Source organism: Chaetomium globosum, genomic scaffold (assembly GCF_000143365.1).
Source record: "Chaetomium globosum CBS 148.51 scaffold_3 genomic scaffold, whole genome shotgun sequence".
In the NCBI taxonomy this organism is placed as follows: Eukaryota; Fungi; Ascomycota; class Sordariomycetes; order Sordariales; family Chaetomiaceae; genus Chaetomium; species Chaetomium globosum.
The window spans coordinates 2,384,028-2,408,858 of NT_165978.1; the positions used below are offsets into that span (position 1 = coordinate 2,384,028).

Genomic DNA, 24,831 nt, shown 5'->3' on the forward strand with positions numbered 1-24,831 from the left:
AAGTGTCGCAATAAAGACTGCCTCTTGGACAGCCCAGGGCCGGTCAATATCCCTACGTGGGCCGCATATTGCTTGTTCGATGCGGAGAGGCATTGTGTTGGGTAGTGTGGCCTGTTCTACGAGCTCGCGCAGTTCACGGGCCATATTGGATATATCTGAACTAAAGCGCGCCAACACCGTCTTAGTTCCTTCCAGGACCTGGACCTCACGGATTTTCAACGCTCTATCGGGATCACTTAGCAAGATTTTGATAAGGGACCAAAGCGAGAAATCTTTGACAGCCGGGCAATGATATAAATATTCGTGTGATGCCGAGCGTAGAGCCTTGTTAACACAGCTGATTTTGACCAGGTCTGTAGACAATTTCCGCGAGCCCAACTCTACTTCTTTGTTCGGGTCCCCCCCGTGGTCTCGTCGGTCGTTGAAGGGCCATGGGTCTCCTTGTCGTAAACAATGAGGACAAAAGTAGCTGCAGATTTCCCGTAGAAGTTCAGTAGGTAGCGAGTTGAAGTCTCGTAGAGATGCTATTAGCTCTGTGCCACTCAGTTCTGACATGTTGATAGATGGATTAGTTGGCCCCGTCCAAGTTATGGTTTGGTTTTGTGGGCAGCACAGGTTGGCCCAAAGAGCCGCTGACACCCTGGGGGTTGGTTTATTTATATAGGCGTCATTGGCATCAAGGTTGCCCGTGTTCTTGTACTGGAACTAGTGTTTGGTTGAAAGGCTCTTGACCATATATGATTGTTGAACAACATTTTCGGTTAGAAATGAGCACAACAACTAGGGCTATATTATTATTATTCATACTCCGCTATGCCCTAGGGCGTGCCGGACCCTCAGCTATTTAGTGTACAGGAAAACCGTGCCCTCCCGGGCCGGGTGAAAAACCCATACCAACAATCAAGGAGCGATGCGTTTTAGTGAGCCTACATATACAAAGAGAGGAGGCCTCCTGGCCTCCGAACGGGGGCGCTTCAGGCCGCCGCTTCCAGCTCGAGCCTCCTGGCTAAGTTGTACATCGGCAGCTTCCCCGAGTCCATCAGCCAGTCGAGAACTCTCCTCGCGAGCCGTGCAGTCGTGGGATTGATGCCGTGTAGAACAGAGTAAAAGTCCCGTTGTGTCCGAATTCCAGTTCTCTCCCATCTTCTAGTCAACGGTGGGGCCAAACACCACACTACCAGGTGTTCGGCAGTCTCTCGTCCCTCGCCACACTCGCAGGCAGGAGTCGGAACCTCCGGGACTCCCCGTGTAAACAAGAAGTCCCGTAAGCCTATTGCTCCCGTCCGGATTTGAATCAGCATTGAGCTCTTCGCCTTGCTGAGACCGTCGTGCCTCCTTAGGGTTTCGTTCCGGAATAGCGTCTCCTGCTGATGGTCAAAGTCACCCCCCTGTGTGATTAGAGTTACTTAGAGATAACTAGTCCGTGTCAGGCCGCCCCACTTTGATCCTCTGCAAATATTCTGTGCGCTCTGCGCGCACAACTATAACAGAATGAAGCAAACTAACCTTCACCATCCTAAACCCCGACTAACACCCCTCCTTCATCTCGTGCCACACCGGAGTAAGCGTGCTTCAGCCGCCGAAGATAGGACGTTGGACACTTGGAGACTAGCCTTCAAGCCAGCTTACTTTTCGTACTACTAACCCACGAGCACCCGCAGCAGAGAGGGCAAGATTGTCACGGCACCAAGCCTGACCTGCTTGGGTCACGTGGGCAGCACGTGCCCACGCGACCTGGAACCACACTAGCAGCAGGATCTCCTCTCCGTTAGCGTCCCCTTGCGAGAGCTTCCTCTCTCCTCATCGCACAACTCAGTCATTAGCCAGAACCTGACCCTGTCCCGCGACTCCCCTGACCCCGCCCCGTGACAAAGATTGTAAGGAGTTAAGCCAGAAAAGGAGGATGTACGGGCTTCATGAGACCAGGATCCATTTTAGGATATGTATTAGTAGATTGCATGATAGTTGCCCTTTCGGGTTAGGCCCGCCGGGCGGAATAAATCGTGTGTGTGTGTGTGTGTGTGTATTGCAGTGCAGGCTGAGGCGCCTTCTACCTTTGAAGAGACAACTCTTTCTTCTAACTACCTTTTTTTTCTACTATTTGCAATTAGATGCAGTGTCCCATATCTCTACACTTGGAGCTCAGAAGGTTGTAAGCGCACCTGTGCCAATCAGGCCACCAACCGTCTGTCCCTGCCGACACATCTACACACCAGATAACCTGGCCATGTTTCACTGCTTGATGGGTTTTCTTCCTTTTACGCAAGGGCGGTGTGCATGATCGGAAAAGGCCAGCGACGACTTGGCCGCTATAAGAACCGGCATATGCCCCAGACTTGCGTGCAAGGAATCGAACCCTGAGCCTCCTTGGGCACAGTGGAACAATTATCTCGGGTGCAGATGTGGTAACAAAGCTAAACCGCTGAGCTAACCACCTTCCGCTCTCCAATTTGTTGAGTTGGTACTGTGCAAAGGGGATCTATATGCGCCCAGCGTCTGGCAACCGGATGCCGCCGAATTAATAACCCGGGCAGGCTTCTGCCCTCCGTCTCATCACCCCGTGAACTCGGTGAAGGTGTTTTCTTCTGCCGACGCGGCCGCAGTACAGGTCAATCATTTCCCACGCGATGTTTCCCCAATTCTTTAAATCGCGACTGACCTAACCTAGAAAGAGTGACCCGACTCGCTTCATCTTCCCCATCGCCACCCACCATACAATTCCAAACTTTCTCTGAGCACATAGAAATTTCCGGGATTTACAAATCCTGCTCTCTTTGTTACTATTTGCCTTTTTTCATTCGTTCTCTTCGGCTGCTTTTACTAATTCAATAAAATCGGCCTATCTCTTCCCGCTTGAGTATCGCTGTCCACCGCCTCCAGTCTCCTCCTGCTCAGGCTGCGGCCCTTCTTCCCAAGAATCACATTTTCTCGTCCTTCTCTTACGTCTCCCGATCAATTGATCGCCGACATCATGGAAACTAAAAGCCGCGCCGCTCGCTCAAGTCAAAAGGGCCACAACACCAAAAGCACAATGCGCGACACGAAGAGCGCCATCTTGATAACCGCAACATCCATAGTTATCAAACCAAGATTCAGCCGGCGGGAAAAAATGCCGAAGGCCGGCATGGTGTACCATTTCAAAAACACCCTCATGAACCGAAGCCGCAGCGAAATCGGCATCGTGACGGCCATCAAGGCGGGCACCGGTGCGCGCCAAATAACTACCCGTCTGCTCGATGACACGTTCTCCCAAATCTTCCGAGAAGCCACAAATTTAATACAGGCTTCAAAAGAGAATTGTCAGATCAGCCATTTTGAGGACAATCCCATCGAGGTGATATCCTCCATCCGTCGCCTCCCCGCCCTCCAGCATATCTGGATGCGGCGCAACCTCAAGTTCCTAGCTGGGATATTCCTCCTGCTACGCGCCGCCCGCCAGAACTGGCACAGAAACCCAAGGGATCCTTACAGCATTTCGAAGCACTGCAAGACGGCCCAGGCAATCGACAAATTTCTGGCTGTCGATGCCCTCGACTAAGATAACCTCGGCGTCGTCACGTGGCTCCTCTCTGAGGTTATAATCCCGGCTAATAATAATAACCTGAAAGAAGGCGGTGATGAGGCTACCCCGACGGATCCGATGTCCGGGGTAGATACGGAACAGCACAGTTCCAAAATCCAGTGCCGAGTATCCTTCGAGACAGTCATGCTGGGCATGCGGCGCCTCAACATCGATGTTTTGCGGGATGTATTGACAGAGGCGTTTACGAACCTCTGTATTGAGGATCGGGCGCCTCCTGAGGTATCGATCACGGATAATACCCCGGGTTTTAGCCAGTTAGACGACGAGGATGATCCCGCCTTCGGGATTTTCTAGTCGTATCTCCGGATAGGTGGACGATGGGATTTGAGATTTTTGTTACTTTGTATCGGGAAAACAAACTAATGAGGTTGTCTTTCCTTTCTTGTATATTTAGCTGTTATAATAAGACTATGTTTACGTCCATCTCTCAATCGAGCATCCCTTTAACCAGACATTACCGATGTAATCATAGTATCAGGAAACGACCTGCCTAGTCTTATTGTCAAGTGCTTCTAAGCTATGTTCTAGCGCAACAAACATCGGAACCAAGCACAGCTTCCATGACAACTCCATCCGGAAGCCACCTCCCAATCATATCTCCACCATCGCCAGGAACAAGCTTTCCAGGGGTGCAAGAAATGTCTGTCCTTCGCGTGTTCAGACAAGGATAATAGCACCGAGAAGCCTATTTCCAGTCGTCAAGAACAATGCCTCGATCTTTGCTCAGTTCGAAGGACCCCAAGGGTGGGAGGTCCCCTGACATCCCATTACCCGAGCATGGAGTTGATAACATAAAGATGCGCTGAACCACAGTGGGTTGGAATGGCCGGCTAGGCTTGGGAAGTGGATTTAAATGACGCCCGACTCGTTCTGACCGCGGCAACGGAAAACCGCTCTGATTCCAACATCGCCGCCCGCTTGCACTCCGAGGCCGACCCCCTCAAGACCCATTAGATCTTGCTCGTTGAAACGCCTCGGTCGCAGATATCCCTTACCACCACCATCTGGGAACATGGAGATCAAATCATGATGGATCTCTTCAAGGCCCGAGCCCCCCGGGAGGTAGCTGAGGCGACTCCATCTCATCTCTGTCGTGACGTGAGACTAGGTGGGGATTGAAGGCCTGGGAACAACCCCAAAGCCTGACTTGGATCCGAATTGCATTTTCTCTATCGCGTGGTGGGCGCGGGGTATATAAGGAGATGTGGTTGTCGAAACCCTCGGCGAGTTTCGGGATCATCTCTCGGGGTTCCATGGAAAGCTGACTCGGATGACCCGTTTATGGGAAAGGGGAGTTTGGAGCCAGCGAACCGATAAGCAAAGGCAAACCGGAACTAACGGCTGACTTGCTCCACGTTCCAAAATTTGATGTTGTCATCGTGGGCACACTCACCCAGTCTAATCTCTGGAAACGTCGCATTCAGGCGGCATTTGATTCCTTAAAACCGAGATACACGAGTCAGTGAATGGATGCAGGTACATGTATGCATTATGTACATGTTTTCCACTATCTATTCAAGCCTTATCGTCTCTCCAGTCTAGAGAACCGACCACCGCTCTCAAATTTCACCCCTCATAGAAAGCTGCCACAGTGACGGCTCAAGAATTGGATCCTGTATAACTACTTAGTCGACAAACAAATGAACCATCTATCCACAATGTTCCGTCCATAACGCCATGCGGCATGTGTTTGGTTATGGGCGCTCTGCAGTCTCCGGCGAGAAAAGGGGCAGGTCCCAGTATCCAACGCTGAATCGATAGGATGAGACGACGGCAAAGGATCCAAACAAATTTGACTTGGAGTGCAGGCAACCATTTCCCCCATAGTAGAATAGCCTCCTGGGCATCTATTCACTAGAACCAGAATGGCTGGCGACTCAGGGTCTTGGGTCTTCGTCGGGCTACTTCTCCCTCATCAACCGGTCAACCTTTTGAACGTGCTTCAACCTCTGTCTTGGTATCTGCGCTCTCGATACCAGCTAACAAGCTTCCGAAAACTCTCAATTGTGTTGTACGTCAATCTGTCAATCATTCTCAGTATAGCACATCTACCTACCAGGTACCTAACTAGAACCGGGATGAGATGGCCCCTCTGCCCCTGAGGACCAACCGCAAAAAAATCAAAAACCAAGCAAAATAGTAGCTCTTTCACCGTCTCCTCCGGGAAGGCTCGAACTTCCAACCTCCTGATTAACAGTCAGACGCGCTAGCCAATTGCGCCACAGAGGAGTAGAGGTGGGTTGCGTTGTTGTGGGCCGTCGAGCGGATAATTTGTTTTTGTTGAGGCTAGGTACCGATGTACTCCACCTTCGGTCGATGGAGGTCCGTCGATGTTGAGTAAACGACAGTTCAAGTGGGCCTTGCTCGGAGGGAGTAGAAGTATAGAAGTACAATCGAGTTCAATCGTCCAAGCGGTGGCGTGTTTGCCAGCCACCAATTTCTCTCAAAACCCCCTGAGCAACTGAGTGGGTACATGTAATCGGGAGGTCAAATCTTCCTGGCCCAATACAGGGATGAGTATAGCCTTTCCGGTTACTCTTGCAAGACTTCAACGGCTGCGTTCTCCGTCCGTCCCTATGAGTTCACAGCCTTGAATTTTAAGTGACCAAGTCGGGAATGCAACACCTCGAACATCCATGATATTCCCCGCTCTTCCTCGCAATGGAAACCCCGCTGCGGCATGCGCGTCAAAGAACTTAACCAACTCACATAACTATCAAAACCCTCTCTTATAAAACCACGTCCCACCACACCGCCACGTTGGTGTACGCCGTTCCACCGCCCAGGCACTGCCGGGAGACATGTGCCGTCCCGTCGAGCTTCCCCGCGATGCAACCCCGGGGAAGTCAAGAAAGGGACCGCACGACGGCAACCTGTGTCGTGCGACTGACGCACAACAGCTGACCATGATCCAGCTGTCTCGCATGAAGTCTGACGCGATGACGTCGAGGTGCGCAACTTAGGGAGCCCACCAAAGAGGGATGCAGAATATACTGCAGGGTGATGAGGATTATGGGGGAAAACACCTTCCTATCTCGGGAAGGGCGAGAGACAAGTCCTCCTTGGCGGTTGGTCACGCTTTTTGGAGATGTCAACTGACCGGCATGAATAGCAGCAGAACAGCACAACTATCAGTTCACTCAGCATTATGGGGGATCGTGCATTACCAAGCCTACGGCAGATCTCCTACAGCTCCCAAACTGAGGGCCAAGACTGCCTTACCCGACCAGATACCACACCAGTCAGACAGACCAATAGCAAAAGAAGTGCACCGAACCAACCAACCCAGTGAACCAACCAACCGGGCACTCAACCAAAACAACCAATCACAACCCCCCCTCCCGAAAAAGAGACACTCACACACACACCCACCCAGGCAGACGGACGGACGGACAGACCCCAGGCCATAACCAACAAGCCAACAGACGCCACGCCGCCAGACGACACGACACGCCCCATCCGCGCAGCCACGTCCATCAAGTCCAGTCCAGTCCAGTCCAGTCCGGGAGACACGGGAGGGAGGACTACGCCCTCTCCCCCGCAGCCTCATACAACCCCTCAATATCCGCCCTCCACCGCTCCCGATCCACCTTCAGCACGCGCCGGTCCATGGTCAGCAGGCCGTTGACCTCGCCTTCGACGTCGGTCGTCTGCGTGTACACGGCGCCGCTGCACGCGTACCGCTCGACCTGCTCGCGCAGCTGCGTGAGCAGCACGTGCGCCCGGTAGTGGAAGGATTCGGCGCCCGAGTGGATTTCGTACGTATCGTTGATGCTGTTGACCCGCGCCGGGATGAGCCAAGGCCTGGTGTTGAGAAGGGATTTAGTGGGGTGGTGCTGGTGGGGGCAGGGGGGGAGGGGAAGGGGAGGAGGAAGGGAAGGGGGGAGGGAGAATGGGAGTTGACGACGTACTTCTCGTCGGCGAGGCGGATGCCGATGCCGCCGAACTCGCCTTGGAAACCGATGCGGTTGGGGTCGTAGGGTGAGGAGGGCCGCGAGAAGAAGGGGGTGCCGCATTGGGGCTCGGCGTATTTGTGGTTGTCCTGGTGGTTAGGTGGTTAGTCACTGTTGCTTGTATGTATTACGGGGCGGATAACCTACCGAGTAGTCCCCTGCGCCGTGGTCATGCCAGCCGGTGACCGCATCGATCAGCCTGGTCGGGTCCAGCTCGCGGACACGCTCGGTCAGGGCGAACTCTGGGTGATAGTCGGTGATCTGGCCCCATCCCTCGTTGTAGATGACCCAGGTGATGATGCTTGGGTAGCTCTTGTGCTCGTTGATCCATGATCTCGAGTTGGCGTTGGAACTCGGCCTGTTCCGCGTCCGTGGGCCTGGCGTTGGTGTGCACCCGCATCGACGGCATGTCTTGGATCACGAGAAGACCGAGACGGTCGCAGGCTTCGTAGAAAAGGTCTGGCTCGATCTTGATGTGTTTCCTGACTGCACGACGTTAGCTTTGCCCACAAGGTAAAACGGCGCTTTACGGCCTACCCATGTTCATGCCGAGGTCCTTGATAACCTCCAGGTCGTAGACCATGGCTTCCAGCGACGGGGGGGTGTAGATGCCATCTGGCCAATACCCCTGGTCGAGGGGACCAAACATAAAGACAAACTCGTCGTTGAGGAGGGGGCGCTGCACGCCGTCAATCTCGCCCGCGGAAAAGGTGCGGAAGCCAGTGTAGCTCTGAACCTCATCCTTCCCCATCGTGATGGTCACGTTGTAAAGGGTCGGGGAGTCGGGAGACCACAGCTCCGGCGAGTCAACCTGGAAGGTAAAAGTCTTGTCCGAGACATGTTGGTGAGTTGCCACCACATCGCCGTGTGGGCCTGCCACAGAGATCTCGACGGGAGTCGCACCCTTTGCCCAGCTATGGACGGTAGCAGTAACTGTCATGAAGTTAGATATGGATGCATCACACCCACTGAAGACCGGACTTACCCTCGCCGTTCATGTCGGCTGACAGATCCACGGTCGAGATGAAGTTTTTGGGCACACTCTCAAGCCACACTGTCTGCCAAATGCCCGTGCAAGGCACATAAAAGATGTGCGATAGCCGTTTGGTCTGCTTGCCCTGGGGGATGGATTGATCGTCCGTGGGATCAAAGACGAAGACGTGCCTGGACCCTGGTAAGCTGATTTCACATTCACAGTTCCACACTGGGGAATACATACAACTCGTTGACTTTGTCCGAGGTGATATGTTCTGTGACATCAAGCGTAAAGCGGGAGTAGCCGCCGCGGTTGAAACCGACCTTGGCGCCGTTGACGTAAACAGTAGCCTCATAGTCGACAGCCTCAAAGTTCAGCAAGACCCGGCGGCCATCCTCAGCCCAGCGCGGCGGGACGGTGAAGTTGGTACCAAACCACATGTGGGTGACGGTGAAGCTCATGTCCATGATGCCGGAGATACCGCTCTCGATGCATGAAGGGATCAGAGTCTCCTTCTCCAGAGGTAAAGCCGGCGGGTTGGCGACAGCGTCAGCTCCTTGGGCGGGCTGGTAGGTCCAGATCCCGTTGAGTGACTGCCAAACATCGCGGCGAAGCTGGGGGCGAGGGTACTGTGGCCAGGGCTGGGTTCCGACCTTCTCTGTCCAAGGGGTGTCTAGCGGAGGCGGGCGAAGCTCGTACGGTGTTGCTGCTTTGCCGTGTACTGAAAAGAGGCCGAATAACAAGAGGAAGAATTCAAGGAAATTCATGGTGGAAAGCTGTTGGGCAAAACGAAACCAAAGATCGGTAGGGGAGGTGATGTTTATGGATATTCCTGGTGGAAGGAAAGTTGAGAGATGGTCAAAGATGTGAAAAGATGTTGAAGCCATGATGGGAAAGGAGAGCGTCAGACTTTATAGTGAGGACTCGAGGATAGGTCTCCGCACGTCACCGACGGGCCTCTCTTGTTCAGGGTTGTTCGTCCGAACTCTGCAGAGATGACAGTGCTGAGTGAACAGAACAGACCTGCTTCTGACCTTCCAAGTGCGGTTGGGCGATTCACTGTTGGGAAACACAACCCGAGCGGATGGAGGCTGCTGCGGGCGTGGAGGCGGGTTTGGTGGTTTTGTGATCACGAGGGTGCCACTTTTTGTGTCTGAGATCGGCCGAAGTGCAGCTGACTGCACATGCGAGCGGAGTGAATTTGGTGAGGGGTACTGGGCAGCTGGGCATGCTGGGGTTGTTCTGAAGGGCCAAGCTTCCTTATTGGGGCTTCTGGGAACAGGGAATACTGCAGCAAACGCGACCTTGGCCACGGAAAACAACCAGACGGCCAACATAGGTACCTTATTCACAAAGACCGGCTGTGGCGGGCCCAACAGACGTGGGGAAGCGTGGTGACATGGATGGATGTAGGACAACGGTCACAGCACATGGCTGGTGCGACTTCAATGTTGTATTAGTCCAGCTTGTGTCTCTCGCGGGAAGAAAGTCACCAGCAAGCGGCAGCCCACAAACCTGTTGCGTGAGACAAATCTATCGGGACAAGTTGCATCCTACTGGGATAGAGGCACGCAGCCTCTACTCGGTCAGCAAGAACAGTCAGTCCCGTGAGACAAGTGTAGCACCAGCAAAGATCCCGATTTGGATGAACGGGTACTTCATCTAAACTTCTTGGCCTGCGATCCGCAATAGGAAGTTGTAAATAAAAAAGAAAATAAAAAAGGAAAACAGAGACATCAATATGGAGATCCTGAAGGTAGCGTGGGAGAGGGTACCGCAGGGGGTCAGGGGTTAATTAACGATGGTTTTGATCGATTCAATGCCTAGAAATTTGGAAGCCCTCGCACGGGTACGTAGGTGGTATACCAAATTTTGATTCCCCTTTCCATGGTTTCATTCTCCTATATTTAGCTAGCAAATTGCATTTGTTTTGACAGAGTTGTGGTTGTTAGAATGTCAGCGGTGGTGTGGGTGGGTGCCAAGATTGAAAAGGAAGAACACTTTTTGACACGCACATTGGGAACGTCAGTTTTGTTATGATGAGCTACACACTTGCTCCGATAGCCAGTTCCCCGGGAAAAGAAACGTGCTTTGAACAAAACGTCACTTCGTATTCTGTATAGGTACCGTGTTCAACATGCCGCGGCCCACCCATCCCCAGCTTGCACTCCAGTCTCCTCAACTCCCAGACAAAACCCATCAGCGCGTCCAGGGTACTTTGCCAGGAGGGAGGTTCTTCTCCTTCACAAAGTCCAATGTGATACTATCCTTGACAATCGGAGAGAGCATCCTATCTACGACGAACCGGTCACCGATCAGCGGCCAGATCCAGGACTGTATCAACCAGCCGAACCAAGTCCGCCAGGAACCCCATCGAGTGTAATTCCCTGTCAACTTGGCGATGAATCTCACCGGTTCCTGGCGTTCCTTCTGGAAGCCAGCAAAGGCTTTTTCGCAATCCGTTACCGTCGGGCTGGGCTTCTCCTGGGCAAGTGCGTGAAGATGGTTGACAAAGGATGCGACGGATTGAATCGCGTTGTTGCCTCCTTGCCCAAGATTCGGCGTCATCTTAAGGAGGATGTCCGTTAGCTAAGTACTTCAGGCTTCGATGACACCATCATAGGAATTTACCTTATGTGCCGAGTCTCCGACAGTCACCACTCTCCCGTTATACCACTGCTCCGCAACACCCTCGTTGTAGTCGTACATGTTCGGCCCGGGTGACAGATTTCGAGTCCGCCAGATGTCCCCAAAGGTCACCTTTGCCCCTGACGCGACCGAGTGGTCCTTGTACTTCTCGACGAAGACATGGATGTCCTCTTCGGTGTATTTCCGGCTGGCTGGCGCGTCCTTGTCTTTGAGCTCGGTAACCAGGAAGAATGCGGTATCATGCGAACACAGAAGCATAAAGACAATGCCGCTGTCGTGGGTCTCGGTAATGTTGCACGGTGGAAGGCCCTCAGGCAGAGGGCTCGACCCGAACAGACCGCGGTACTCGGAACCAAGAGGCGGCTCCGGTTTCCCTTTGATCGGTTCAAAAGCTAAACGCCGCACCGCACTATGCACCCCATCGCAACCAACCAGAATGTCGCCTTCGTATGTCGACCCGTCCGCGCAGGTGACCGTGACAGAGGAATCATCTTGCTTTACAGTAGTAACTTTTTTGTTCGGCAGAACGTAGCGCTCTCTGTCTGGTAACTTGGAGTAGAGGATTTTCATCACCTCGTGGCGCATCAGGACCAGAGAGGGATGCCCGTGGCTTAACATCCGATGGTTAGCCTTGATGTTGACATAACTACTAGAAAACTTACTTGGTTTGTATACGATCGAAGAACTCGCCGTCAAAAATGGTTCGACCCCGTGGATCAAGGTGAATCCAATGGTACAACGGTTTCGACAGTCCTTGGATGTCATCAAGCAGGTCGATCTGATCCATAATCCTGAACGTCTGTGAGAAGAAACCGATGACCGAGCCGCTTCGTTCCACAGGGTCTGCTCGACGTTCCAGGATGACAAAATCGTCAATGCCAGCCTTGAGCAAGCAATGGCCCATGACCAAGCCGCTCAGTCCCGAGCCCACAATCACAACGCGCATGGCCGGTCGGAGCCCGGATTGAAAAGGAGAATTGTCGGGAAAAGTAAGGTGGCCGATAAGATGCGGAGTGAATCCACGAGAGGGCGACCCGGCACGACGCCAGACGCGGAAGAAAGGGAGCGGTGCATATATATATATATATAAACTTCTCAGCCGAACAACAAATCAGCCCGGCCTTCTACTTAGCGCTGTGATCATCTAGCGTTGAAACGGGGGCTTGTCCTATTGGGCTGCTGCAAGGGAGGGTGGGAAGATCCGTGGATGTCCTCTACTCGCTTACCCGGTTCGTCGATGATACGCTCGGTTCATTGAATACGCTCGTCAGCGCGCCTACAAAAAGACCCGCCGGCGTGTCAGCTTTCTATCACAAAAGTCCCGCGGAGTTGCCCCTTTGTGGCAAGAAGCAACGGTTAACCAGGGATGACCATACCACTACGCTTTCTTTTTGTAACCTTTTCGGACGTAGCTAACCACATAGCCAAGCCCTCCCAACTAGCGGTAAAAGCGTTTTTCCTTTTTTGGGGACAGCTGAAACACCTCCACTCGGATCACTGCAGCTAAAGTTAAGACAAGTTAGCTCTAACAGGGGCACCATGCCTGACATCGGCCAGGGAAACATCTACCAAACGCATCAAGATGCCATCAAATTGAACTCGGGGGGAACGTCGAGATATAATCTGCTCCCTACCTCTCTACCGCCTGAGTTGTTGACTGGTTGTGTGCTTTGCATCCGATCATATGTGCTTCAAGTCGTTTCGTGTCCACAAGCATTCGTCGCTTCCGTACACTCTCGCCTCCTTAAAGAGGTCCCTAGACGGATACCAAGTTAGCAACCTCTCATGCGCAGTTTCTCTCTCTCCACATCTAGGGTATTACTGCTGAGTTGGCAGTTCAATGCGTCCAGCCCAGGGCTAAGGGACCGACGCCATCCCAATGCTCAATATTCCTCGCTGGAACCGCAACGGTGGAAAGTAGGGCCCCACCAAACATGTCAATTTTTGACTGCATAGTATTGAGCTGTGGCCAGGAGCTTGGGTCTTCATCGAGGTAATCTACATACATCGATACTTCGTTTCTCACTTGTCTTCTCCCTCCACGGCAGTCCTCGTATCTCTAACACTTAACAATCATTACTTATCATTGGCATTGCTATCGTTCCCGCCTGAACCACCTACAGCCTCGCCAACTCTACTCTCTTCGTCGACGTAAGGTTAGATAGCCTGTTCGCTTGCATTGAACGCTTCGGCGTTTCCATCTCCCACGATATCTAGCGTGGTCATGTCCGCTTCATTTGGGCCGGGGATTTGACAGGAGCGGGTTGTCTCTGGCCCGACACTAAAGCGGTGGTTATGGTGCGGTACTACTTAGCTACCTACAGCCTCGTCAGCTGTCGGATCATCACTAGCACAATCACCGATTCCGCTGTCGGAACTGCCACTGCTAGAACCATCGATAGTAACACTATTGCTGCGGGCGGAACACTCCGAGGGCGCGTTGAATGACGGAGCGGCGGATTTCTCCATCAGGGGCGGGATACCTTCGTGGGCGTCAGCAATATAGGCTATGACTTTGTATGCAGCGAGCTACTCGGGAGAGTTGGTGGTGATGTCCAAGAGCGATATGGGGTTTTTGGTCCGGCAGGGGACCGAATCATCCTCGAAGACAACCCTGACCCCAGCGGACTCTCCCGGTTGGGGAATCTTGCACTCGCCCTCTTCGCCCAGCTGGAAGACAGTACCACCGGATTGCAGTTGGGACTTCATAACCCGCCAGCTAACTCGAACGATTGAATAGTCTCGATCGACGTCGGGGTGTTCCGAGATCTCACGGAAGTCGTAATGGATAATGGGAATTACGACATTGGTGCCGTAAAAGTTATCGAGGATCATTGGGTTGGACGACCAACTTACGCACGAGAGAGAGAGAGAGAGAGAGAGAGAGAGAGAGAGAGAGAGAGAGAGAGAGAGAGAGAGAGAGAGAGGAAAACAAGATACCTAGCCACCCCTCGGGTGTTCTTGAACAACTTTGCTAACAAACCGTCGCGCTCAACATATTGAAAATTGTTTGTCGTTGAAACCACTCGCTCCATGACCTGGCGATTGTAGTTGATGTCCTGTATTGCACTGGGAACGTCGATTCCACGAGCCGTAACGCCTGCTTCTTGAGAGAAGGGCCGTCGCAGATCACACTCTGCTTGGCGTTGCTCTGTGAGCTTTGATGTGAGTATGTGTCACTAGTGTGAATAATGTTGTCGAGCACGAAACCCGGTTCAAGCTGTTGTCGTTTGTATGGGATGGTATTTATTTATGTCATCTACACCTCTCAGGGTGGTGTTGCAATCGAAAATGCGACTACCGTGGTTGTGAACTAGCATATGTGGTGTGGTCGCCTGTCGCGTAATCAATCGCCTCAAGCAGCGACATGGGGCCGAAGTTGAGGTGAGGCGGGCTCCCCGACTTCAAACCATTCATGAGGCAGATCGTTCTCCGGACAGATCTGCTCTGCGGAAGTCGCTTCCTCGAGTACACGCAGAAGCCGGCTCGGGAAGTGCTGATCGACGAGGCCGCCAATATAAACATGCCGGACTGTATTTGTGTCGCGGCCAATGTCTTGCTCCTCTGCGTCCTTGGGCGTGACCCCAAGCAGTTGAAGCCGGTATTGTCGGCCCACATCGAAACAGACGAGTGCGGCAACCTCCATAATCGCTTCGCCGAAGATAGGGGGGTTTCTACATTAGCGTTCCTCCTGGGTTGCGGTATACCCGTCTACCGCTTGACCATGCAGCTCTGCATAGCCGAAGGCTTCTTTGACTAGGTAGCGCAAGCGCTGTACCCAGAGGTTCCTTTCGAGTACGCTCCGCAATGCAACACCTTACGCAGTTACTTTGCTGCCGGTAGAGCCCCTGGAGGCGCGTACCAAGACTCGTTTTCCGGAGCTTGCCCCCACCCCTTCACCAAGCTCCGTCCCCTTTTCCTACATTACCCGGACTCGAAAGTCTATATCTCAAAGGTCTATATCGACCAGAATACAAAGTCGAAGCTCCGCCCGGTCCAGATGAAGGCCACCCTAGATTTCGCTCTCCATCTGGTTCAGAATAACCAGCCCAAGGCCACGGACCTTGTCATCCTCTAATAGACCTTGACTACTACCTGGAATCTTGTTCTCAGAAGGTGGATATGGAAAAGGGGCTGTGTGAAGGATCCAAGCATCTTGCAGCACAAGTGTAAGGAAAACTTTTCATGGCTGCCTACGGTTTAACGAGAAGTCTAGAGTGCCTGACAAACCAACACGAATGGATGATAATATCGTACTTCGGCAACTAGAGGCGGCGTGTGGAACGTGTATACGATGGGCGGACAGTCGGGGGATGAAGTTCGCCCCGGAAAAGAGCGAACTGATCCATTTCAACAAGGGGCGACGGCAGTGGTCAAACCAGCTGGAACTCACCAGCCCAGGAAGAGGCACCAGCCCCGTCAGACCGAAGGAGTCTGCCAGGTTCCTGGGAGTCTGGCTGGACCGGAAGCTCAACTGGAAAGCCCACCTGGCAGCGGTGGAGAGGAAGCTGAGGACCCAGAGCTATGCCCTGTCGAGGCTAGCGGCGTCGACGTGGGGACTGGGGCTAGCCAAAGCGCGAGAAGTGTACACAAAGTGCATCCGGTCAGCGCTGGCCTATGGCGCATCGTCGTTCCACATCCCCACGGATGTGGGAGGCGAGCCGGTAAAGAAAGGCACCACCAAGGCTCTCGGGAAGGCCCAGAACAAAAGCTTGCGGATTGTAGCGGGAGCCTTCAAGCACACTCCCATCCGCAACCTCGAGACGGAGACATGGGTGCCACCGTTGGACCTATATCTCAACAAACGGCTTGCGGACTTTGAGACCAGACTCCAGCGAACCGACCTAGATGACGGCCAAGACGGCAAGAAGACCGCAGGGAGCGTTATTCTTACCACTGTAGCAAGATACAGCAGAGACTACGCTCGAGGAGCGGCAACAGGGGCCGGCCGCGAACCGTAGGGCTACGGGAGCCCACGGCGGTGGAGAAAGCCGCGAGCACGATCGCGCGCTGGACGGGGGGGATCGCAGACACGGACAGGGCAGTACAAGACGCCTGGAAAGCGAGGTGGCTGAAGGAACGGGACGGCAGGGCAACCACCAGACCGGCGGACGACTTTGACCATCAGCGGGAGATGCTATTCCGGAACGAGACCCTAAGGAGGCACGACGGTCTCAGCAAGGCGAAGAGCTCACTGCTGATTCAAATCCGGACGGGAGCAATAGGCTTACGGGACTTCTTGTTTACACGGGGAGTCCCGGAGATTTTGACTCCTGCCTGCGAGTGTAGCGAGGGACGAGAGACTGCCGAACGCCTGGTAGTGTGGTGTTTGGCCCCACCGCTGACTCGAAGATGGGGGAGAACCGGAATTCGAAGGCGACGGGACTTTTACTCTGTTGACACGGCATCAATCCCACGACTGCACGGCTCGCGAGGAGAGTCCTCGACTGGCTGATGGACTCGGGGAAGCTGCCGATGTACAACTTAGCCAGGAGGCTCGAGCTGGAAGCGGCGGCCTAACAACACCCACCCCCCCCCCTCCCTTTTTCGGAGGCCAGGAGGCCTCCTCTCTTTGTATCTCTTAGGCTCACACACACGTATTTTCCTTAATAGTCGATATGGGCTTTTCATCCGGCTCGCGAGGGCACGGTTTTCCTGTACACTAAATAGCTGAGGGTCCAGCACGCCCTAGGGCATAGCGGAGTATGAATAATAATAATAATATCGTACTTCGTGTTGGACTCACCAGAACTATTTCGAGCGTCTGGTAACTGGGGAGTCGTTACACCTTTCCACTCTTCTTGCGTCGCCATGATAGAGGCTGAATTCCGCACGCTTTGCTATTCAAAGCGTCAGTGGTTTAGTGGTAAAATCCATCGTTGCCATCGATGGGCCCCGCGTTCGATTCGCGGCTGACGCATTGCTTTTGCTCTTTGCGATACAACGGTGAGATGCTTGAATTCCGACTCACAATGTGCAGCTGCCCGAATCGGAAATGACTTCTGATCTGGGCCAAGGGGATTGGCTCGGTGCTGTTTTGTCGCCGGCCGGTGCTCGGTGGGAGTCCGCTGATAAGAGATTTTGGGTCTCGGTCCAAAACTCGCGATCGGCCTCATTCTCGGCTTGTCGGCCGAGTCGGGGCGCCATAACAGCTGGTCCGGCTGACGAGCTATCTTTCTTGGAACACTCCGAGACAATTGCTCACTCTGTGTCGATAACTACCGGAATCCCACAGCCGAGGCCGGCAACTACCGAGAATTAAGCTTTGTTCGCACTGTTGACCAAGAAGTTGTGATGACTGTGATTTGGGTACGCAAGTTATCCCTTCTCTCCAAATTTGGTTTCGTCCAGTTTCACCGCGCAACGAGGCAACTCCTCCACGACATGCCATGACGTATGTGTGGGGCAAGGCTCTGAGCGTCACTCCGTTCCTTCCGTGGGAACGGAACAAACAAAATATCTCAGCAACGACAAAGAAACGATCCGAGACAGACGGATCAAATGTTGGGATGTCAATATTGAAACTCAAAATCTGGGCTCCAATGCGACAGACCAACAGCCTTCGGCTGTCGCATGCAGTGTGGAAATGAGGTTCGAAGGTGGCTGTTCTCTTCGTGTGGTTCAATGGTTCAAATTTTGTGCTCTCAGATGCTTGATCCTTTTTTGGCGGGGCAGATGGTTGCGGCTGACGCTGCCCAGCCAACAGCGGCTTGTAGCCAATCCTCGTCCAGAACTCAGGGGCCAGACCCCGCTTGTTTCCATTTTCAGCCATTTCATCCCACTTCAGCCGGAGAGTTGCCAGGCTGCTCACTTTGTGCCCTCGCCCCCCCAGCCAGCCCCAGAGCCGTTGCAGCTTCAGGCTTGATCCAAGTCCAAATCTGGTCTGCAGCCCGCTGTCGAGTGCTTGGCGGAGCCACTCGTTGCGTTGCCGGCGTCGCTCACCTGTTGCTGCGACACCCGAAACCGTTTCTTCCGTCCCAGTTTTTGTGTACATTTTTCCCAAGACAGCTTCGTGCACCCGTTTGCGTCGCATGTACATACATGAACTTTGCATTCTCCCGTACGACCGACATTCTCGAGCACAGCGCCGTGCTCCGCCGATGGAGTGGGGGATTTTGCGATCCTGCGACAGCCCCAACCTCGCGAGCGGTCCAAACAAGGAAATAGCAGGGGGCGCAGGGCCCAAATACGAGTGAGTGCAGAAGGCGTTGCGACGCCCGCCTGAGCACACCACTCCCGTCCGTTCTCGACACGAAGCGACCAAGCCACACCATTCCTCGTTCCACCCACGCTTCTCTCAATTGAGCCCGACCAATTTCGATTCGCTTTCTGTGCGCCCGGAACGAGCGCGAGGGGTGATTACGATTTCCCAAGCCGGTCCCAGCCAGTCGAAACAGTCTGCGACACTCTGGTGGGGCCAAAGGACCGAAGGTTGTGATCCTCGAATTGTGTGCTGCGCCTGTCTCAGACCAGTGAACAATGGCGCAGCCACGATACTATTCAGAAGACGAGATGGCCGAACGCCAACCGCTTGGCGCCGCAGAGCCATCTCCCCCTCGTCACCGCCAACATCAACAACCATACCACGACTCATACTATCCCCCGCCATCATCCCAATACCAGTCCAGAGGTCGCCGCGATCCGTCGATCGAAAGACAACGAGCCCAGAGGCGATACAGCCAAGAAGCCGGAAACGGCGGACGAGCGACTGGACCATACGCCGCCCCCGGCGCAATACCGAACGTTTACGGCGACTCGGGGTCTCCACACCGGGGATCCCCACAGCGCGGATCAGACAGACGTTCCTGGGGTCAAGGAGGACAAGGGAACTCGTATCCGCCGTCAACACAGCGGCCTTCTCCCCAGAGCACCATCACTCCGGGCGCGGACAACTTTGGCAACGCTGCTGCGGGAGGCATGGCTGGAATCGCCCTGACAGTCGCCGAACAGAACGCAAGAGAGAGTGGGCTCAACGCTATACATAGCCAGCAACCATACCAGCAGCAGGGACACGGACAAGGTTACGGCGAGAGGGGCTTGCCGCCAAGGGGAGACTACTACTACCCGGGAGACAGAAACTCACGTTCGAGTTTACAAGGGTTGAGCGCAGGGTCCGCCGGCACAGGATACGCGACACCAGGACAGCGGACGCCATCGAGGTTAGGGGATATCTACACGGACGACCCGTACCAAAATCTCTCGCGGCACCAAGACTCGGCCCTTGGTGTTGTCAACCCACACGACATCATAGACGACGGCGACGACGGACTCGATTACGCACGGAGGGGACAGCGGACTAGCATGCTCAGTCTCGGATCCAGTCACAAGGGGGCCGCTGCCGCGGGCGGCGCGGTCACCGGCGGCGTCTTAGGGGGTTTGGTCAGTCGAAACGGGAGCGGCGGGAGCATCAGCAACGAGTACGCGCCCGTCAACAACGCCGCCAGTGGTGGTTCCATTTCGGGCGGGTCAGGTGGAGGGGGGATATACAACGCGGGCCCCGCGGGCGCTGGCGCTGGCGGTTCGAAGGAGTGGCAGGCGGCGGCTGTTTCCCCAGCCGCCAAGCGCGGTAAGAAGTGGAAATTCATCATCCTAATGGCCCTCGCTATCGTCATCATCGCCGCCATCGTGCTCGGCATCGTCTTCGGCGTCGTTCTGAAGAAACACGGCGGCAGCGAGAGCGCTGGCGCAGCAGGCGGGTTCGATAGTACAGCCACTGCCGACGGCGACACCAAAGCGAACGGCGACCTCGGCATCGACTCCGACGAGATCCAAGCCCTCATGAACAACCCCGACCTCCGCAAGGTCTTCCCCGGCATGGACTACACCCCGCTCAACACGCAATACCCCGAATGCATCCACGACCCGCCGTCGCAGAACAACATCACACGCGATCTCGCCGTGCTGTCACAAATGACCAACGTGGTCCGGCTCTACGGCACCGACTGCAACCAGACGCAGATGCTGATCCACGCGGTCAACCAGCTCCAGCTCCAAGACAAGGTCAAGATCTGGCTCGGCGTCTGGCAGGACGGCAATGACACGACCAACGCGCGGCAGCTCAACCAGATGTGGGACATCCTCGACGAGTACGGCGACAGCTACTTCAAGGGCGTCATCGTAGCCAACGAGATCCTCTTCCGCGAGCAAATGACCATCACCTCATTGGGCACCCTCCTCGAGGAGGTGCGGCACAACCTGACGGCGCGCGGCATGAGCCTGCCCGTCGCCACCAGCGACCTCGGCGACAAGTGGACCGAGGGGCTCGCCGGCCAGAGCGACGCCATCATTCCCAACATCCACCCCTTCTTCGCCGGCACTAAGGCCTCCTGAGGGTGCCGACTGGACCATGTACTTCTGGGGCAACAAGACCAGCACCTTCCTCAAGAAACCAGAAGGACATGAACATCATCGCTGAGACGGGCTGGCCGTCGCAAGGCGGTATGGCCTGCGGTAATGAGTGGGAGACGGACTGCCCGGATAAGGCAGTCGCGGGCATCAAGGAGATGAATACTTTCATGGAGGACTGGGTGTGTCGCGCGCTGCGGGATGGGACCGAGTATTTCTGGTTTGAGGCGTTTGATGAGCCGTGGAAGATCCGGTTTAATACTGAGGGGAAGGAGTGGGAGGACCATTGGGGGCTGATGACGGTCGATCGGAAGTTGAAGGATGGGATTGAGATTCCGGATTGTGGGGGGAAGAGGGTGCCTGAGTAGGGAGGGGTAGTTGGTCGGTGGGTGGGTTGGTGACGTCGGGGGTTGGGGGAGGGACGGACAGTTTTATTTTCTTTGTGCGAGGTTTTTTGGAGTCGGGTTCCCATCTTTTTCGAGGTCGTTGTTGTTGTTCTTGCATCATGTACTTACGCACTTTTACGCATGGTCGGGGATGGCCTGTCCTGTGTCACGGTTGTTGCCATCTTGGGTGATTTATATTTCTGCGGGCGGGGCTATGGCTGTCGAAGAGACGGGGTTCTGTTCGGCACAAATGTGGTTGACGGGATACGGAATGGTATATATAGGTAGCGTTCTTGAGGGATTTTGCTGGACGACCGGCGTTGCGACGGCCGGGATATCTTGTAATGAATGTTATTGCGTTTGTGTTGGTGTTCCCGTTGCTGTCGTTGTTGTTGCTTGCAGTTGTGTGTTTGTCTGGGCCTGGGAAGTTGAGCCTCGGTTTGATCATGAGTCGTTGCCTTTTGTTTTCCAGTTGAGTTACATAGCATCAGTCTGTTGTTGGGCGTTGTCTTGGTTGCCTTCATTTTCGTTGCCTTTCCTGTCCTTTTTTTATCTCTCTTTCTTTCTTTCTTTTTTTTTTTTTTTTTGTTTGCAAAAGAATTGCTCTTTTCTTCCCATCCGTCTTCACATGCCAACACTGTTCTGGCCCAGGAGAAGGACCCTCACAATCGGCCCGCTGATTGCTCTTTTGTTTTCGCCCCCTTACTCACCTGATATTCTCTCCCTTTCCATGGTTCACTTCCTTAGCCGAGTCTTGAACCAACTGTTGGCTCAACCCTGAGCAACCATCACGGACGTGCATCGGCCAATTCTCACGTTGCCTGCCTGGATCGCCCGTCAGACGTGCGACACGGCTGGGGCAGAAGCTTCCAATCGCGAACAGCCAGTTAATTGCTTGCCATCTCCCAACTGACAAACACGCTGTTTTCGGCTCGGGTTTGGCCCCTCAGCTCATACCTCCCGATGATCAGGCTCGTGGTGGTTTGGGATCTCGCCATCGTGTCTTTTTCTGAATTCGCCATCGAAAAGCCTCCCAAGAGCTCCCAATGCCTGGTTAGGAAGAGCAGTTTTCCCGGAGTTGTTTTCCCGAGCGCCCGGCAGAAACCCAGAAACGAGTGTGGGGTGCGGCGAGGGCAGCCAGTGGCGGACCAGGGGACGGGCGCGGCGGGCGGGAAAGCCAGCGGTCGGGTTGGCCGAAGCAGCCACAGTGAAATCCGTCCCTCCAGCAGCCTGACCGCCCTCTGTCGCCCATGGATTCGGTGCTGACGGGCGGGTCATGTGGCGGTTGCGAGACACCCCTGGCTCTTGAAGGGGGGTGAGGTCGCTTTCCCGGCGGAGATAAGCCCGCGCGTGCTCGGCCAGCCAGGGGTGTTCCAGGGTGCTTAATCCGCACACACAAAGGGCCCCAAGACCCCCAAGACCAAAGGGGGGGGCGATTTCACTAACTCGCGGGAGTGGCTGCTGCAGGGCCCGAACCTGCGGTGAGCAACCAACAGCTCCATGGACTCAACAAAGGAGGGGTCCCTGGGAAGCCGAACACGGTTCTGTTGCGGGGAGGGGATGAACAGGGGAGAAGATGACCATGCCGCATTTGACAATCAGTTGGCGGCATCTTGCAGGCAGTGAACCAGATGTCGAGTCTCGAGCTTTGCTGTCTGGTGATGTGCCAACCATGCATGGGGCCATGCACGTATCCATGCAATGGTGGTCCGCTTGCAGATTTTGCTGCCCGAAGCAGTCTGAAGAATGGGGCTTTGTGGGCTTTTGGGGCACCGAGGGCCACGGAACTGGCCAACCGCAACGCTCTTGTCAGCGTGATTGCAGTGATGATTGCAGGGACTCGGCCTGTGACGGCTGCCACCACCCCTGGGACGACCACCACCTCGACCTTCTTCTTTGCAGCAGCGGCACCTGCACCCGTGGCACCCACGTCCCCCAGATCCCAGTGCCCTGGAGAGAATGGGGGTCTTGGCCGCCTATCGAGCCCCCGAACCAACCGGCTTGTCCCTTCTGCCATGTGCTGCGGCGGATGACCATGGGGTCGGCCGCTCCGAGGGATTGATAATAATTCCTTGCGGGGTTCGACGAGTTCGACGAACACCGGGACCCGGACCTGGACCAGGACCACGAATGATACCATCGACCGACAGGGTCTCGAGGCGCCGCCCTCCGGTAATTCTCTTCCTCCTCGGGCTGGGTCTGGCAAAGTTATGGGCTTTTCCGCTCTTCATCCGCGCGACCGTGAAGGGGACTCTGGCCTGGAGGATGGCGCCTTTCATTCTCGACGATGATCGACAGAGCAGCGGCGGTAGCACTGAGACAAGTCAGACAAGCCAGACAGCTCAGACCACCAACGCCGCCGCTGCTCCCACCGCTCCCGCTGCTGCTCCCGCCAATCCCGCCCACCCGGGCGCGCACATCGCCGATGATGTCCCGCCCGAAAGGGACAACCGCCAAACGGCCGCCCAGGTCGACCGCGCAGAGGACATCTCGGTGGCGCTCGAATGGAAGTTGTTATTCCCGCTGCTTGCGCCGGGGGTAGAGGACCCGCGGCCCGGCGACAAGCGACGACTGGTCGAAGCGCGATGCCAGGACGATGAACGTCAATGCCTGGAGCAGGCCCACGACTGCGTGGCGCAGACGATCAGGGACGCCGGCGAGGAGGCCGTCACCATGCATTCCCTCCTCACCGCGGGCATCGAAGAGAAGGAGTGTTGGGGTTCGGGTTGGGTTGTCAAAAAAGCAAACTCGGCGGAGCCCATGGACGAGGAGAAGGCCCTCCAGGGCTATATTTGGGTCTCGGTCGAGATATGCTCGCCCAAGATGCGGTTCAAGGATGAGCAGACGTGCATCCGGATGCAGAAGGTCCTTGATGCGCTAAACTCCGACCACCGACTGGCCGCCAATTGCTCTTGCGAAGTGCATATCCATCTCGGGCGCATGGATGGCCGCGCCTGGTCCCTGTCGACGCTGCAGAGGCTGGGTTCTTTCTTGTGGGTGGCAGAACCGACGCTACGGAGCATCAGGGATCCGGGCTCGCCCAACTTTGACAATACGTTTACCTGGGGATTCGCCATGCGACAGCGCAGCCGGCTGGCAATTCAACTTAGAGATGGTGCTCTAGGGGATGCAGCGCTCAAGTCCATCTCAGACCGGCAAATCAACGATGTCATCCAAAGACGGCCGGCAACGCCAACCGAAGAGGTTGCCGCATTCGCCGAGATATCGAAGACGACTTCTCACCTGGAACTCGGCCGGCTGCTGTCTGGCCCGGAGAAGAAGTACCGGCGACTGGGTTTCAACTTCAGCGCTTTCGGAGAAGAAGACGAACGGGCGAAACGAAACCCTCGCACCATGGAATTCCGGATGATGGATGGCTCAGTCGACACCGCTCTCATCATGGGATGGCTCGCAATCTGCGGAACGATTGCTGAGACCGCCGTCGTACGTTCTGACCGCCGCTTTACTGCCGCTCTCAACTTGTTGCTGCAAGGTGGTGGGGGAGAAGGACGGTCTTCGGAGACGTTGGGTGACCGTCGTGGAAGGGAATTTCGGAATCTAATGACATCCTTGAACATTTTGGAAACGCATTTTCTGGGCTTTGAAGACAAGATCAGACGAGAACATCGATAACTATGTGTATATAATATGTGTGTACTTGCATACGAGAGCGCAGCGGGTCGCATTTTCAGGGATAGGAAAGGGGGATAGGCAGGAACCAGTCAGGCAATTAGAAACCCGAAGTCGGTAACTGTTAGTTTAGGATCACTCCTACTGTTTGCGGAGTGTTAAAACTACTACCATATCATTTCCTTTGCCGAATATCTCCGAGTGCTGGCTATCTCTCAGGAGGGTAGTAGAAGACTCGAATACCTACCTTAGTTGAACTTTAAGGGCATCTCCGACACGCCTCTCATGGATGCTCCGAGTTAGCAAGAA

At 54.8% G+C, this 24,831-nt stretch overlaps 8 protein-coding genes and 2 non-coding genes across 10 annotated transcripts; 5 read left to right on the plus strand and 5 right to left on the minus strand.

Moving 5' to 3' along the window:
- Positions 1–974: 974 nt before the first annotated feature.
- CHGG_06064 (uncharacterized protein) lies at positions 975–2,229 on the minus strand (the record flags this gene model as incomplete). The annotated part of the gene is made up of 3 exons (XM_001222158.1): positions 975–1,388; positions 1,630–1,799; positions 2,214–2,229. 3 exons carry the CDS (start codon positions 2,227–2,229, stop codon positions 975–977), a joined length of 600 nt encoding a protein of 199 aa, XP_001222159.1.
- Positions 2,230–2,971: 742 nt separating this feature from the next.
- CHGG_06065 (uncharacterized protein) lies at positions 2,972–3,538 on the plus strand (the record flags this gene model as incomplete). The annotated part of the gene is made up of 1 exon (XM_001222159.1): positions 2,972–3,538. One exon carries the CDS (start codon positions 2,972–2,974, stop codon positions 3,536–3,538), a length of 567 nt encoding a protein of 188 aa, XP_001222160.1.
- Positions 3,539–5,738: 2,200 nt separating this feature from the next.
- On the minus strand, positions 5,739–5,812 carry CHGG_11372. The gene has a single exon. It is a non-coding gene; the product is annotated as a tRNA-Asn (tRNA).
- A 1,295-nt stretch (positions 5,813–7,107) lies between these two features.
- On the minus strand, positions 7,108–9,279 carry CHGG_06066 (uncharacterized protein; the record flags this gene model as incomplete). The annotated part of the gene is made up of 6 exons (XM_001222160.1): positions 7,108–7,387; positions 7,495–7,625; positions 7,684–7,913; positions 8,074–8,469; positions 8,522–8,700; positions 8,756–9,279. 6 exons carry the CDS (start codon positions 9,277–9,279, stop codon positions 7,108–7,110), a joined length of 1,740 nt encoding a protein of 579 aa, XP_001222161.1.
- A 1,432-nt stretch (positions 9,280–10,711) lies between these two features.
- Positions 10,712–12,107, minus strand: CHGG_06067 (uncharacterized protein; the record flags this gene model as incomplete). The annotated part of the gene is made up of 3 exons (XM_001222161.1): positions 10,712–11,080; positions 11,144–11,771; positions 11,824–12,107. 3 exons carry the CDS (start codon positions 12,105–12,107, stop codon positions 10,712–10,714), a joined length of 1,281 nt encoding a protein of 426 aa, XP_001222162.1.
- Positions 12,108–14,684: 2,577 nt separating this feature from the next.
- Positions 14,685–16,122, plus strand: CHGG_06068 (uncharacterized protein; the record flags this gene model as incomplete). Its single annotated transcript, XM_001222162.1, has 3 exons — positions 14,685–14,831; positions 15,275–15,330; positions 15,468–16,122. The coding sequence occupies 3 exons, from the start codon at positions 14,685–14,687 to the stop codon at positions 16,120–16,122; spliced, it is 858 nt and encodes a 285-aa protein (XP_001222163.1).
- An 888-nt stretch (positions 16,123–17,010) lies between these two features.
- CHGG_11363 lies at positions 17,011–17,081 on the plus strand. The gene has a single exon. It is a non-coding gene; the product is annotated as a tRNA-Gly (tRNA).
- A 1,559-nt stretch (positions 17,082–18,640) lies between these two features.
- CHGG_06069 (uncharacterized protein) lies at positions 18,641–20,491 on the plus strand (the record flags this gene model as incomplete). Its single annotated transcript, XM_001222163.1, has 1 exon — positions 18,641–20,491. One exon carries the CDS (start codon positions 18,641–18,643, stop codon positions 20,489–20,491), a length of 1,851 nt encoding a protein of 616 aa, XP_001222164.1.
- A 1,172-nt stretch (positions 20,492–21,663) lies between these two features.
- Positions 21,664–22,170, minus strand: CHGG_06070 (uncharacterized protein; the record flags this gene model as incomplete). Its single annotated transcript, XM_001222164.1, has 2 exons — positions 21,664–21,717; positions 21,850–22,170. 2 exons carry the CDS (start codon positions 22,168–22,170, stop codon positions 21,664–21,666), a joined length of 375 nt encoding a protein of 124 aa, XP_001222165.1.
- Positions 22,171–22,564: 394 nt separating this feature from the next.
- On the plus strand, positions 22,565–24,454 carry CHGG_06071 (uncharacterized protein; the record flags this gene model as incomplete). Its single annotated transcript, XM_001222165.1, has 3 exons — positions 22,565–22,932; positions 23,043–24,336; positions 24,386–24,454. The coding sequence occupies 3 exons, from the start codon at positions 22,565–22,567 to the stop codon at positions 24,452–24,454; spliced, it is 1,731 nt and encodes a 576-aa protein (XP_001222166.1).
- Positions 24,455–24,831: the final 377 nt, after the last annotated feature.